The 15,315-nt window shown below is 40.2% G+C and overlaps 1 protein-coding gene across 3 annotated transcripts in view; it reads left to right on the forward strand.

Moving 5' to 3' along the window:
* Positions 1-15,315, forward strand: part of cdh13 (cadherin 13, H-cadherin (heart)) — a 384,225-nt gene that overhangs the window by 295,039 nt on the left and 73,871 nt on the right. For all 3 annotated transcript variants that reach the window (XM_039614251.1, XM_039614252.1, XM_039614253.1), the window contains one exon: positions 5,559-5,699. In XM_039614251.1, coding sequence (XP_039470185.1) covers positions 5,559-5,699 — 141 coding nt within the window. The remainder of the gene's footprint in view (positions 1-5,558; positions 5,700-15,315) is intronic.

The raw sequence follows: 15,315 nt of genomic DNA on the forward strand, positions 1-15,315 counted from the left end.
ATCATTTCTCCGTCTGTCTCTCTACCGCTCTGTTCTTCTCATCCTTTCTTTTCTGCCTGCTTTGTGGCCTGCCTTCAGAGGCTTTGATAAAAAAATCCTTTCAAGGTAGAATGCAAAGGCCTGAAATGTCATTCCCAGATCAGATGTCGCTGAAACGAGGCCCGTCATATCATTCGGTGCGCTCGACTTCATTAGTTCTTTGTTCGGTTTTACGTCAGCTTTCGCCACCGCAATCGCTCAATGAAATCACCTGTGGATTCCTAGTTTTTCTCCCACTTATGTTTTACAAAAAAATTATACTGTACATAGAGAAGAAGACGGTGCCATTCTTCAAATGAATACAGGAATTTCTCTCATTCTGGCGTCCAATTTTCTAAAAGTTCAAGAGTTCAGCAGAGGTCTCGTTTCTAAATAAAACTCAGCAGTTCTGCCTTTCAGTCAAACTGAACTAAAAATAAGACAAACCTGCTCATTAAACACTGAATTCTCTATTTAAGGACTCGTAGAAATGTATACAGGCATTATTGGTTTACAGGATATGATCTTCACTTCCGGCGCCCCCCGTGTGTGGCGGCCTGTTACAGCAGCTCCACTCATTCTGAGCTTCTTTCTTATCTCCTCTTTATTTTCTCGTAGTTTTTTGTAACTAAAGCTTTACCAATTACAATCTGCAATCATGGGCTACCGTTTTTTACTAGTCTTGGTTGTTTTTCTCTGTTTTTAACCAATTTTCCACGTGTGGGACTAATAAAGGTTATCTTATCTTATGATCCCATGATTTTATGTTGCACTGCCAGGAGTGCAGTTTCCTACACATGAAGGGTAGACATAACGTTATTGTTTCACCTGTAGGTATGTTCATTGCCATGTTATATTTATATATGTTTTATTTGCTACAGCTAATATTAGCATGGATTAGTTAGAAAGGGGGAATCGAGACTACAGGACTGCATGACAGAGACACAGATACCTGATAATTAGTGTTACGTAATGCACAAATAATATAAAACAATCACAAAACGTGAGGAAATTTGCGTTTGGTTCATTACTTGTAACAAGACGATAGAATAGAATAGAATAGAATAGAATAGAATAGACTTTTATTAATCCCTTGGGGAGGTCCACTCAGGGAAATGATGGTTCTAGTAACCATTTCTCCTTAAATACAAATGAGGAAAAACATACCAAGCAGATTCAGGTAGAATAGAATATTAAGAATAAAACATAAAAGTTAAAAATGAGAAAAATAGAAGCAGTCATGTCCAAAAGAAGAGGAATCTAACGGTGATTGAATGGTTTTTCTAAGTTGAACGGTGTTGAAGGAGATAGATGCCGAAAAACGTACGGAAGCTGATATAATAATAATAAAGATTTGAATAACAATACTGTAAATGCTTTTCAACATTTGCACTAAATATGAGCTATTTGTGGGTTGAGCAGCAGAGTTGAGCACGTGGGTTTCACCCGTGAAAATTTTGCCAAATTGCTTATTCTGCTGCGGTTCTGGTTTTGAGCTTCTGGTAGCACAGGTGCTGACAATCAGGTGGCTGATTGATATCTTATTAGCAGCACCTGTGAGCAGCGGTCATTTGGTGTCTGCTCTAAGCATATAATCCCTGAGTGATCCAGATAAGGCCTGTGCCAAAGGGCAACTTCAAGCTGGTTCTCTGCTAAGCCATTGCAGCATTATTTGGAGTGAGCCGTAGTGCCAGAAACAAATGGATGTGCCCAAGTTTCATATAACAACATTACAACATTACAACAAAGAAATATTCAACCAAACACAAACGCCCTTATTTTTTATTAAGTTTGTTATAACATAACTCAGCGAAACCCCATCGCTTTTTACACTGGCAGTTAGTGCAATTAACCACACCGCGACTCGACTTTGCAAAGTGAAATAGCCGGGGGAAAAGTAACTTTTTTGATGGACTATGGCAGCATTGCTGCTCAGAAGTTTAATTGAGTGTTTCCAGACGGATTAACAAGAGGCTGAAAAATTAAGAAGCTAACTGAGAGGAGTATCTCAATCAGCATGCTGCCAGTGGAAGTTTTCTGACACCTGGAGGGAAAATTCCCTTTCGCTGTAACTCTCGCCCAGAGTGAATGTGAACATCTTTTCTTGGCCAGATACTGCCAGGGAGTTTATAATTGAGTTGAGACTCAGGAAATACTCATTAAGACGTTGTCAGTCGCCAGAGGAGGCCACGCTGAATGTGTTTAGACACCACTGAGACTGCAGGTATCCCAGAGCCTTGCTCTTCTCCAGCTGGAGGGCAAAAGTATACGTCTGTGCTCAGGTGTGCATGCGTGTGTGTGTTCTGAAGACAGCATGTGTGTGTTCACATGTGGTTGTGTGCAAGGGTTTAATAAACTCACAGGTTCACGGAGCACCATCTGCCTGCTCGGCGTTTGATCGAACAGGAGCTGGTTGTGAGGGGCGGAGCTGTCACCCACCATGTATGACAAACTATTGATAGAAACACCTGTTTACTGTCTTTCCTTTGCACCCACAGTCTACCACACAGCAACTTCTTGAATGAATGGAGTTGATGTCTGGAGTCTGTACTGGTTCTCGGCTGGTCATCTGCATATAAACCCACAGAGCAGTCTCATTCCCAACGCGTAACATACCGACCATCTGTCACGGCCCGAGGTGAGACGATTTGTCACATAGCATCGGTATGTTACGTGTTGGGATGAGAACATGTTGAAACCCAATATAAAAGCAGCTTTTTAGGTTAATTTAGCATTTAAATGTTTATTTTTAATGTTTTAGAGTAAAGTCCGTGGTCATCCCAGCCTTTAAATGTTCAACACTGAACATTGTTTTTAAAATCAATATAAGTTTGAAAACGTATATTTCACTCTGTCTGATGTAAGGAAATGTGGGAAATATGGAACTGATAAGGATTAATAAACATCACAAAAATACATGTGGAAATTATCTTTATGGGAAAAATTAGCATAAGGCAGAAATAACCATTTAAATTATCCAGTGATATAATCTAAGAGTGGAATCGGCTTAAAATTAAATAGTAGTTTATCTTTATAATAAGTGTAGTGTGTGTATATAATAACTTGAAGAAAGAATAGAAATAATAATAGAAAATAATTTAATGAGGCACATGTACAATATATGATGTACAAAATTTAAAGCAAAAGCTCTATATGTATAAAAAAGTACTGATTGTTGCAACATACTGAAACATAAAAAGTTAAGATGGTGTGAAAGCTGTTAATATAAACATATAATAAAAATATAGTTGATGACTGTAAAAGCAGAATTTTCTTGAAAAATGTAACATGTGAATAAGTAGTAGCTGCCACCTTTCACCTGCTGCACGCTGCAAATTCATTTGTTTAGTTTAGAATTGGCAGAAATGAATTTTGACCTTGTTATGCTGAAATCTACTTCTAATAAGGGGTACTATGATCGTTGATCATAAAATGCATCCCTCCTCTTTCAACAGGGTCATTTAAGTCAGGCCTTTTTGATGATATCTGTGTGTGTGTCAGATTTGCTATTTAGCTCAGTCTGCAGTTCCTTATGCTAAATTCTGGTTGATGCGATAATTAAAATGAGCCTGAAGGTGTGTAGCCATTGATCGCTCCCTGCCTGTCTCAGATGAAATTGATTAGAGCAATATCTCCAATAAACAGGCAAAGGTACACATACATACGTGTGTGTGTGTGTGTGTGTGTGTGTGTGTGTGTGTGTGCAGGCTGGGTAATATCAGGTCACAGGCCTTTGTCCATAAACAATAACTTGATCACTAACAAGGTCAAGTCTCCAAGCATTTAAAGTTCGGGGGCATGATCAGGTACATAGGTGGTTAAAGGATATTCAGATTCTTAATGCAACTGGAGAGAATGTGTCGGACAGTTTATTAGGTACAACAGTACTGGTTTGGACCCCCTTGTGCATTCAGAACTGCTACATGTCAACAGTCCCCTCCTGGGATCAGGTAACTGTGGAGGAAACTTGAGTACAGTGAACTTATTGTCATGTTGAAGAAGCCAGTATGAGACCATGTGAGCTTTGTGACAGGGTTCATTATGCTGCTGGAAGCATCCATCAGAGGACGGGAGCACTGCAGCCCATCTGCCTCCAATATGTTATGCTTTCAGAGATGCTCTTCTGCAAACCTTAGTTGGTTGTAATAGCAGGTTATGTGAGTTACTTGTGCCTTTCTATCAACTCAAACCAGCCATTCTGCTCTGACATCTGACACAAGGCATTTAAACCCAGAGAGCTGCCACTGGCTGGATTTTTGTCTCTTTTTCTGACCGTTCTCTGTAAACCTTAGAGGTGGCTGTGTGGGGAAAACTCCCAGCAGATCAGCAGTTTCTGAAATGGCCAGAGCAGCCCACCTGGCACCAACGGCAATGCCACATCCAACTTAAATCACCTTTGGGATTCTCAGTTTGAACTTTAACAGGTTGAACTGAACGTGTCGAAAACTGAAAAGCCTTTTTTCTCTATATGACCCAAAACAGAAACATTTTTCAAATAAAAAATAGCAAATATTGGGACAGTTACATAATTTGCGTCTAAGTATGTTCCGGGGTGTCCGTCCATCCGTTTTTGCACCGGGGGAGAGTGAGAAGTCTGAGGTGACTCCACAGTGCAGGATCGCTCCACCAGTGTTTTCAGACAGATGGATGAAGTTTATTAAGCATGTGACAGTTAACACCTCCAGTGGAGCAAAAACACTGCAGCGAATAAATAAATGTTGGCTTTACCAGCCCCTTCTCCCTGCTATTTATACACTGGAGTTAACATTTCTATTAGACATGAATTATTTCAATGAATTATTGCTGCTCTTCTGATCATTATGAACGTCACCCCCCCTCGCTCTATCTATAAGCTATATTTCTCCAACTGTTGTATAGATTGAAGATGCTGGCAGGTCACAAATGGATTAAATGTCTTATTTTGGCTGTTTATTTTCAGGAGGTCTGCTTTATAACCAAGGCCACAGCCATCTCTCTAGCTTGTGAAGGACTTAATTTGAGTTTTAAGGCTGAATTAAAGTGCACTCAGTTTGGGGTTTAATCATCGACTCATTCTTTAAACTACAACATCTAATCAACAAAAATAGCCAGAAACATTGGAGTGGAGATTCTAAAAGCAAGGCAATACTTCAAACACAGTGTGAAGTATAATTTCACTAATGAGAGGGACAAAAATAGTCTTTTCACGCACAGCCCGAAAATGTTGAAGTCCGGCGGCTGCATAGTGGAGGATGTGCGAAAAAACATAATGTGTGCTCTTGACCTTTGATTAGAGATGCGACGAGTGTTTACTGGAGCTTTTAACACTGGTGTTTGAGCAGGAAGGTGCATATAAAGGACCTTACAGTGATGTTAAAATTGTTAGCTTTTCTCTGAGAGAAACAATGTAGTGACTTAAATGGTTCCTCGTTAACCTCGTGGTGTTATTACTCATAGTTTCTTGAATATTCAGGTAGAGGTATAGATTGTCAACAATATTCTTATATCTTCTGCATACTTCTGAACATTTTTCTGTGTATCCCTGTGTGCTTATTTTCCAGACCCTGCCAACCACAACATACGAGTTAGAGATCGTGGCCAAGGACATGGCAGGAAGTGAGGTGGGCCTAACAGGAACAGCCACTGCTACCATCACCATAACAGATAAGAACGACCATGCCCCAGAGTTCACACATCCGCTGGTGAGAAACTTCCCTTTTTTGCTCTCTGCTTTTTCTTAATGCTCGCTGGGTTTTGTGTGTTTGCTGTGTGAGGTCACTTGTCACCTGTGTGCAGTTTCCCCAACAGAATAGTCGAAGATTATCGTGGCTAATAAAGGAACTGCATCTTTATGGCATCCCAGTGGCATCTCTCTCTGTTATGGAGGCGCGTGTGACAATAATAACTGTAACACCTCAAACATAAACATTCAAACAACACCTCAGATTTTTCAAAGTGAAGTAATAGATTACTGTAGCATAAAGTGTTTGTTCTCTGGGGGATTAACTGTACAACAGTCAGAATAATCCACATTTTCAAATAATACTAGTTTTTGCCTATTTTAGTGTGAAAACAGAGTTTGCTTTCCTTTTCAGGTATTTGTGATCTGAAACGTGGGCAGGAAACATCCTGCTGACAATTCCTCAGAAAGGCAAAATAGTTAGAATGTCGACAGTAAGGTTGTTGTAATACCACAATTAAAAAATCAACACTTACCCAGGAAAATACTGATGCTTGACACTGTTTTGAGCGCCAATAAGCTAAACGTAAAATAAATATATTATTATGTCTTTATAAGCGTATTGGTACAGTCCTCCACAGTAGCCCCAGTTCCTCATGTGAACCCTTGGGACATGTATAAACACATCCTAGACCTAGTTGAACCTGATACTCTGAGGCCAGAATGATCAAGTTAAACCAGCTGCATCATACATCGTCTTATTTTCTGATATTTTCAATTTTGCATTCGGTAAAATCGTGCTTCTTCTTTGCAGTTTTTCCGTGTTTTGTGCCCTGTGGCAGAGACGCTATTTTTACAACAAGCCTGAACTCTTGGTAATGTAGTAATCATAGTCTTTAAGGCAATGGTTTATGCAGAGTTGCCCTTTGCAGTGACTTGACAGATGGACTTTGTTTATGGAGACATACACTGGTGCTACACTCAGTTGCTTCTACACATACTTCATGTACATGTGTTTGTTCACCTAGCTCATGAACTTGTCTGAGTCAGTGTGACCTTTCGTTTTCTCATATGAAGATATTTCATCCTTCTCTTCAAAAGGTAAAGTTCAAGAAAAACCCCGAACAGATGGCAGAAGGTGTGGGTGTGTGATGCCGGTGCAGAGGCTGCATAAGGAAACCTCTGAGCAGGAGCGGTAGCATTCCTTCTTTTTAAGAATGAACCAGGTTGTTGATTTGAATATTTCTAAAGTTAAAAATCAAAACCAGATCGTCTGTCTGATAAAACACATAAAATAACCATAAAATCGTTTAACAGTCAGAGAGAGAGTGCCCTGTAGTACGCCCTCCACATGAATTTGTTACGAGTTGCCCCCTTGGTTGTTTTGCTGTCTGCCTTCATCCCTCCTGTTCACCTCTGGAGCTGGAAAAACACGGAGAAAGAATGAGGTCCACTAGATAAAGACCCACCTTCCACCTTAAGGTGCAGTTCCAACCCTGAGTTGTGTGTTTTTTAATAGAAATGCCCACAGCTGTTGTCAGGTTTTGAGACACATAAAACTTTGCCCTAACCAAACTCCCCCGCAGCCCTCCCATGATACATCGAAGTGTCAGGGGAGCTTGTAAGGAGCGCAGCTCAGACGTGAAATGTTACAGCTCAGAGGGCTCGGCAGGGCCACGCAGAGTGCACCGTGTCCGTGTCCCAGTTAATGTTCTCATTCCTCACTGGGAAGAGATATGTTTAATGCCACAGAGAAATTGAGCTTTTATAAAACAAGTGTTTGAAGACGTTAAGCTCCCTGTATAAATCCTTTACCCTGCTCTCTCCCTGACCGCTTCTCAACCTGCCCATGAATCATCTACCACTCCTCGAATGAACGCCGTCATATTGTGAGCGTGCACTGGTGCTAAGCCTGTGTCAGCAGCTGCTCTCGAGCTTTCACCACATAAATTATTCAGCTAAATATTCAAGGCTTTTCATAGAACTTTGTGCAGGCCCTCCTTAAGAAGAATCTCGAGTTGTCTGTTTCTCGTGACACCCCCCCCGTAGACCATGTGTAAGCTTTAAAAGCTCCTTTTCCAGCTTATGAGAAGAACTCACACAGCGAAAGATGGAGAACAGGATGAAAAGATGAGTGAAAAAAGAGAGAATTTACTCATAGACATTAGTAGAGGCAAGAAAAGCAGAAAAAATCACATTTTCAGGAGACGTTATGCTGTTATTATTCATTAAATGCACTATTGCTGGATTTTTTTTGAGTTGACATTTTGTATGAATTCAGCAAACATAATCCCTACGCAGGGAGCCTCTGTTTTTTCTCAGACTTACCTACCACAGCTCTGTGCAGAGAGACAACCATCATGCTTTAGAAAGTTTAGCTTCAGACCAGCACTCGTCTACTTGGATCAACCAGCAGGGAATCTGTTTTCCTTTTCCTTTGTCATTTGTAAAAAAGGCAGGTGAAAAAGAGTTTTCACTGGGTTCTGTGCAGGCCTACGAAAAGCTAAGTACATCCATAGGAATGAATAAGATGAGCCCCAGCCAAGTGTTGCTAATTAAATACGTTTTAACTGAGCAATTATCACAGGAGTGAATGTCACAGCAAAGTCAGCCCTTTTTCAGGCTGTGCAGTGCTCAGAGAGCTTCAGAGCTCAGTTAGCATGTTAAATGTTAACGTTTTCCCTGTAAAACAAGTGTGGCTTGTTTGGAAGGATATCCAGTAGAAACCACACAACTTTGGACATGCAAGACCAAAAGGGGAATATTTGTCCACAAGCACCACGCTATGTTTGGCAAAACACAAAGAGAACACATCAGCACTCAGACATCTAATACCAACTGTCGAGTGGTGGACGGGTGATGATTTGGGCTTGTTTTTGTAGCAACAGGATCTGGCCACCTTGCAGTCATTCACTCTACCATGGAAATCAAGGTATTCTAGAGCCAAATCTGAGGCCATCTGTCTGACAGCTAAAGCTTCAAGTCCAGACCTCTAACCAACACTAATGCTGTGGCTAAACCTTAGGAGAGCTTCCCATAAACAAATAGCCACAAGTTTGATAAAATAAAGCTACGCTGAAAAGACGAGTGGGATCAAATAGCTTCACAATGATGTGAGAGAGCGATAAACTCACATAGAAAACAATCACTTCAAGTTATTGCTATTAGTTGTGTAGTTACTTTTTCACAATACTCGTTCTGTTTCACTTCACATAAACAAACAATGGAAATGAGCAAATATACGGTGGCCCTGAGAGGCCAAACGGACTGCAACTTAAGAAAACACCAGCAATAAGAAAAACGCTGCAAAAGCACACAAAACACAACGAAAGTAGGAAAAAAAAAACAAAAGCAGAAAAAACAGATTTCCAAAAGCACAGGGGAAGTGTTTCTGGGGAGACAATAGCCTGACGGACCAGTTGCAGGAACCAAAACATGCTAGATAAGTGTGTTTTAATCTCATGATTCATATAATACTGATGGCAGATTTTTAGGCTAATAGTTAGAGTAACACACTTACCTCTCCTCTTTTCTTTCCTCACAAAACCGATAGATCCTTCACGTCTTTTAAGTGTCTCCCAGCACAATTCTTAGCATATTATAGACCCTGTGCACGAGAAAATGCTAACTTCCTGGTTTGAGACCGGATGTGGGGTTGTACATTTCCGGTAGCTTTACTTTGCGATCAATCGCTACTGCGAAGATATACTCCAAAATCATGTCCAAAACTCGAAAACGGAAAGATCGCGTTAAGTTACAAAGAGCAGAAGGTGGGAACACTCACCACTGTTGTGTCACAAAAAATCTAATGATCAATTTTGACGTTTAAAGAGTTTAGATCGATCGGTTGTTTACATCACTCAACACAAGCAGAACTGCATTACAAAATCAGAAGACACATCATCCACATTCAGAAGCACATCTCTGTATAGTGACTGGTCTTATGGTTTACACAGGCAAATGTTCAGCATTCAAACTACAGGTGAAGAATAGTCAAACCAGATGTTTCCCCATTATGTCGATATCAGCTAGTCAAGTACACACCTCCACAGCATGTTAACAAACCGTGAAAAAAAGCCACACAAAAACTGAATGATTGCTGGTGAGGGTTTCTATACATTAGCATTTACGAAGGGTATGTTGTGACTTACCTTCAAAATTACAGTGGTCCCTCGCTATAACGCGGTTCACCTTTCACCTTTAGTGCAAGTTTGCATGCTTATTTTTACGTCACATTGTCCTGCGTCCTGATTGCTGCAGACGATCTCCTCCCACTTCTCTCCTGTACAGTACAGAATCGCTGCATCGATCGCTACCAGTGTGGCTCTGAAGTGCAGTACTGTATGTCCACGATGTCCACGAAACGTTTTGCACCGTCAAAAAATAAAATTGGCTACTCGATTTCACCCATCGCTGGTTATTTTTAGAACATAACACCTGCGATAAACGAGGGACACCTGAGAAAGATAACATTTGAATCCCTTTTCTCTTTTGCTCTGAGGCGCGGGGGAAAAATATCGATAACTCGATGAACATCATTTACAGTTATATTGGGTAAATTCCCAAGACATCTGTAGAAATGATTCATTCATTTGCTTAACTTGTTTTGGACCGTAAACAAGGCGCGAATAGGACACCGGAAACAAAGCTCCCCACAGGAGTTTCCGCACTGGAAGTAGCATATGCTAACGTGCACATAGTCAATTGCTGGTGTTTTCTTAAGTTGCAGTCCGTTTGGCCTCTCAGGGCCACTGTACAAATATTACTTTTATGCTTTGAAATGGTATAGTGATCAGTTACTGTGTTTCTCATGCTGTCATTAGCTGTTGATGCTACGGGCACGTGCATCACAGCTGTAAAAATAAAACTAAAATACCTGTAAGTACTTCTGGTACCTTGGCTATGACAGCCATTCAGGACATAGTCCTTATTAAAATATCTGCTGTCACATTTGAGGCCAAATCAAAATGTAAATGAAAGATTAAATGCATTTAAATAGCACGATACTGCAGCTACTGTTGATAAATATCCTTTTTCAGTGGATACATAATAACAACTATATTAAAACATAGCTCAGAAAAGATTTTCATGTTATTTTAACACCTGCAACACCTACAGCTAACTTCTAGTGCCGGAGATAATTGGAACAATCTTTCAAAAGTGGATAAAAGCACTAAAATGTGTGAATTTGTCCCTCTGGAGTCATGAATTTGAAAAAAAAAAAACTTTTAGATACTTGAATTTTCTTTTTTTTATTTTCCAACTTGTGAAAAAATGTGTTTTACTCCAAAATCTAATCAGTGGATCAAAATTGGAGATTTTTCTCTTGAATTGTTTCTGACTTTGTGGAAGTCAGACTTACTACTTAAGAGCGTCTTTATAGCTTCTTTTACTCGTTTTTAATGGAAAACACCAGATAATTGCAAAGTCCATTTATTATTTAGGAATACTGAGAGGGACTTTAAAGTTATTTCCATGTTTTGCCACATATAGAAACTGAGAACAGGTCCAAGTCACAGCACATAGCAGTGTGGCTGCTCAGTGCTGTGCAGGCTGAGGCATTATCCTTTTTATCACTTTGATAACACTTTGATAACTGTGATTCATATCACTGTATTTGAGCTTCCACTGCCAATTAATTCCTGTGTGTTTCAGTGAACTTCATGTTTGACCAGGATGAAAGCCCCTTCACCTCCAGGACGCACTGAATATGCTCACACAAAGACAGATGATCATTTACACTTACACCCACAGTGTGAGTGTAAATGATTATCACTGTTATCATTTCATACAGTTTTAATTCAAATTCCTCTTGCTGCAGTCTCGCTAATCCACTAGCCAACCCACCGAGCTCTCACTGCGCCCCAAGTCTAACAGCAGTGATGTCACCAGTCTTCTGTAATTGTAATAAATTAAACAGACACTTAATGAACTAGGTGGATTATTTGCGTTCTACACGTCATCATTTCAGTTATTTCATGGTAAAATGGGTGCTTTTCTACTCTGATTTTTATGGTACACATCATATTCGCATTTAACCAACACGGACGCCAGGATGGATGCATCAGAGTCACTCTGGGATATGGAACCACTGACTTTCCAGATAATGAACAAATCCACTAGAAATCTTTAGCCAGTTTGAATAAGCAGCTTCCACAAGCTGTAGGTGAGAGTTGGGAAGGCAAACAGGCGTCCAACCAGGATATGTGGCTAAACAAAAGTGCTACATAATAACACAAGTTGTCAAAATATTAGAATTACTCAAAAAGTGCTGGTAATTTATGTGCGTTTTTCAAATGTTTAAAAATACTTTTCTTGTGAGAGTTGTATCCATTTTTAAAATAGGCCAGTGATCTTTAATAAAAGGGAGTATATCTGTTCATTTGGTTTCCTTTTGTTATTTGCTGCCCTGCTGCACGCTACTAAGACAGGGGTGGACTCACAAATCTTTATGTGTGGTTTCAGTCAAACGAGAGTGCTGATACCATCGATCATAAATTAAAATGTAACTTCCATGTTTCTTTTCTTCTGAACTTTTTGTGACTACTGCTTTAAAATATTAACAAAAAAACAAAAGAATCTGAGGTCGTATTCCCTGCCCCGTTAAAAATGAATTAAATTCATCTTCAGGGGTAAGGAGCAGTTTATAGTTTACAGATAAGTGATCCTAAATGTTGCAATACAACCTGCCTGGAGAGTCACTGATGCAACGCTGAAATATGAACATGGAGAGAATGCTTAAAACCTTCTTTATGAAAAATGGCAGAATTAGCTGCCAAAGCGCCGTTACTTTTCTCCTTAGTAAGTTCTTTTTAAGGATGGATGATTCCGTATAATCAATCTGCCATTTTTAAAATCGGAAGCTGAGGTATTCCTCACTAGGAAATTTATGACATTTTCCTACTGAAGCTCCTTCTGTAGGGGAATGTGCTCTGGCCTGATTAATTTTTATAGTGAGGGTCTAATCCGATTTTTATGAGGAGAAGAAACAAGAAGACAAAATTATGTAGTAACCCTTAGCTCTGTCATCTGAAGGGCTAGACGTGTGTGCTCCTGTCACGAAGATGGATATTTCTCCTGATGAATTTTATCTCCCGGTCGCAGCTGGAGTTTTATTATCTATATGCATTAAGTCAAAGTCTTAGGCGCAGCGTCTCTGAGACTTTCTGCTATGCTGAATTTGATATTCCTCTGTCTTAATAACAGTACTGTTAAACCTTTCACAGCTGATGTTGCATTAGAGCAGACGCTGATATAGTCGTGCACCTTTTGCCCTGCCCTGTTATTTCGTTCATCCTCCTGCACCAGCATCCCGATCTCTCCTCCACTCTGTTCCTTCTACACTTGCATTACTTGTCTCACCTTCGCTCTTCAGCGGCGCTGTTAATTCTGCACCATGTCTGAGTGGGCCTATTCCCCTCCTGCTCCTCATACCGAGACTGTGATGGACCTTATCTCTCCTGTCGCTCACGCTCCTGACAGCCATTGCCCAGATTTATTTTCCCCCTCACTCAATTTTGCACTCTCTCTTTGCCTGCCTGTCTTTCTGTTTACTTCCCTTCTTCCATCCTTTCACTTTTTTCCCACTCTCCGCTTTGCGATGACCACGAGAATATGCTCACCTGCAACCCATCTGTCCCGCTGATAAAGACATTTGTGGTGATGAGCACAGCACCAGGCATAGTGCAGCGGGGCCACGTCAGTGTTGTTCTATCTTGGGGGATGGCTAACAGGTGTCATGGATTAGCTGAAAGCCTTGCATGATTGCTTCACTAGCTCTGAGCTACACACAGCACTTTACTCTGGGTGATGCTGAGGCATAGCTGGCCAGAAATGGGACTGGATTGGTTTCAAGGGAATATAGTACACGTGTGTTTGTGAGTGTCCTCGTGCAGTTGTTACACATAGAAAACAGCGTGAATGGATCAGGTTAGATTAACATCTTGTTGAGAAATTCATAGAAAAACTTGAGCCTTTGTCTTCTAAACATCTTCTGTGGCTTCCTTTATATTGTTGGAGTATTTTACTGCCATTCTTTGGCTTCACTTGAAAGCTTTAGTTGGAAGTGTCACTGCAACTCAATACAAGGCTGATCTGACTGATCGTGTTTTTTTCTCTTTTTTTCTATTGATGAAACATGATTATATCGAGAGGAGTGATTCATCCAGAATAGCAGCGCCTGACACCTTACACCTCTTTTCCAGTGCAGCCAGCACCTGATAAAGAAGTGATTTCATATTTTTACTAAAAACAAAAAAGCTAGTGTCACTGCCCACGGGATCCCAGAGTTAAGTGTAGGCTGTGTGCAGACAGGAAGAGGACCCAAAGTGCAGACTACGGAGACAGACGTGAACTCAAAACAGCTTTAATGCTGAACCCAAAAGTGTAACAAAACTAAGAATACAAAATACACTTACATAGACAAAACACACAGCACGTTAAGGGTAGATCGCGACAATGACAAACTGAAACACAGGGCTTAAATACATAGAGGAGCAATCAGGGAATGGGCAACAGGAGGGAAACACAGCTGGGGCAAATCAGGACTAACGAGACAAGGAAGCAAAACCAGATACACTAACATGAAACACGGACTTTCAAAGTAAAACAGGAAACATAACACAGAGACGCAAACTTAACAAGAGGATACAGCCGACAGGGGAGACAGAGCAACTATAGAACACAGAGACATAAACCATAAGACAGAACTCTAAGAAACCCAAAGACTAGAAATGATAAATAATATAATAAACTCAAAAGCCCTGGGTCAACGACCCAGGCATCCTAACACCCAGAGTTTGTAGACCTAAAGTTCACTATTCAAAGTTCACTGACGATGCAAAGATGAATCTAATGTTTGATTCTCGACTCTGGTGAAACATGAACTCATTCTCTGAAACCATCAGTGCAGGAACCGAAACTGCACTGTTGGGTTTTTCTTCAGTTTTGTCTTCTGTAGAAAAGGTTGGCTGTTAATAGATTACACGTAATCAATTATATTTTAAAGGGAAAAACTATTTTCAGCTCAGATCCAGTTTTTTAAAAATGTGCCAATGTTTTTATATATCAAAGTAGGTCATCCTCTCAGGTTCAGCAGTTGCCTGATTTTCAAGAAAAGAGCCACGAAATTACTGTTTTTGGACGAGTTTATTACATCAACTGTGAATGCATAGAGGGGAAAAACAAAAAGTCTGCTTTTTATGAATTTCTGTTTTCTTAAATAACTGGAATTACTGTGAAATCATGATTCTGTCTATAAAAAGCAACAAAGGATTTAAACTTTATGTAATTTAAACTCGGCCTCAACATCAAGGTCGTCTTTTTGTCCAACTCTTGAACCTTTCCTGCAACTGCTGCTATTTGAAATTTGCTGATTTGCTTCTATGGACCTCAAGCTTGGAGACAGGGAAATTGGTTGAAAAAGCTACAGGCTATTATGCAGACACCAAATAAATTATATGCTTCTCTTCAGCATATTTTTGTAACTTTGCAAAATCCCAATTAAAGAAAATGTATCTGCAAACTCATGTGAAAAATCTGTGTTGTTCTCTGATAGTCATCTTGTTGGTCAGTCCATTAAAGTGTCGCATAGATACGTCCTGACTAAGCTGAAAATGAGCATGTCCACAGTGATGTCC

Source organism: Oreochromis aureus, linkage group 7, assembly GCF_013358895.1.
Source record: "Oreochromis aureus strain Israel breed Guangdong linkage group 7, ZZ_aureus, whole genome shotgun sequence".
NCBI lineage: Eukaryota > Metazoa > Chordata > Actinopteri > Cichliformes > Cichlidae > Oreochromis > Oreochromis aureus.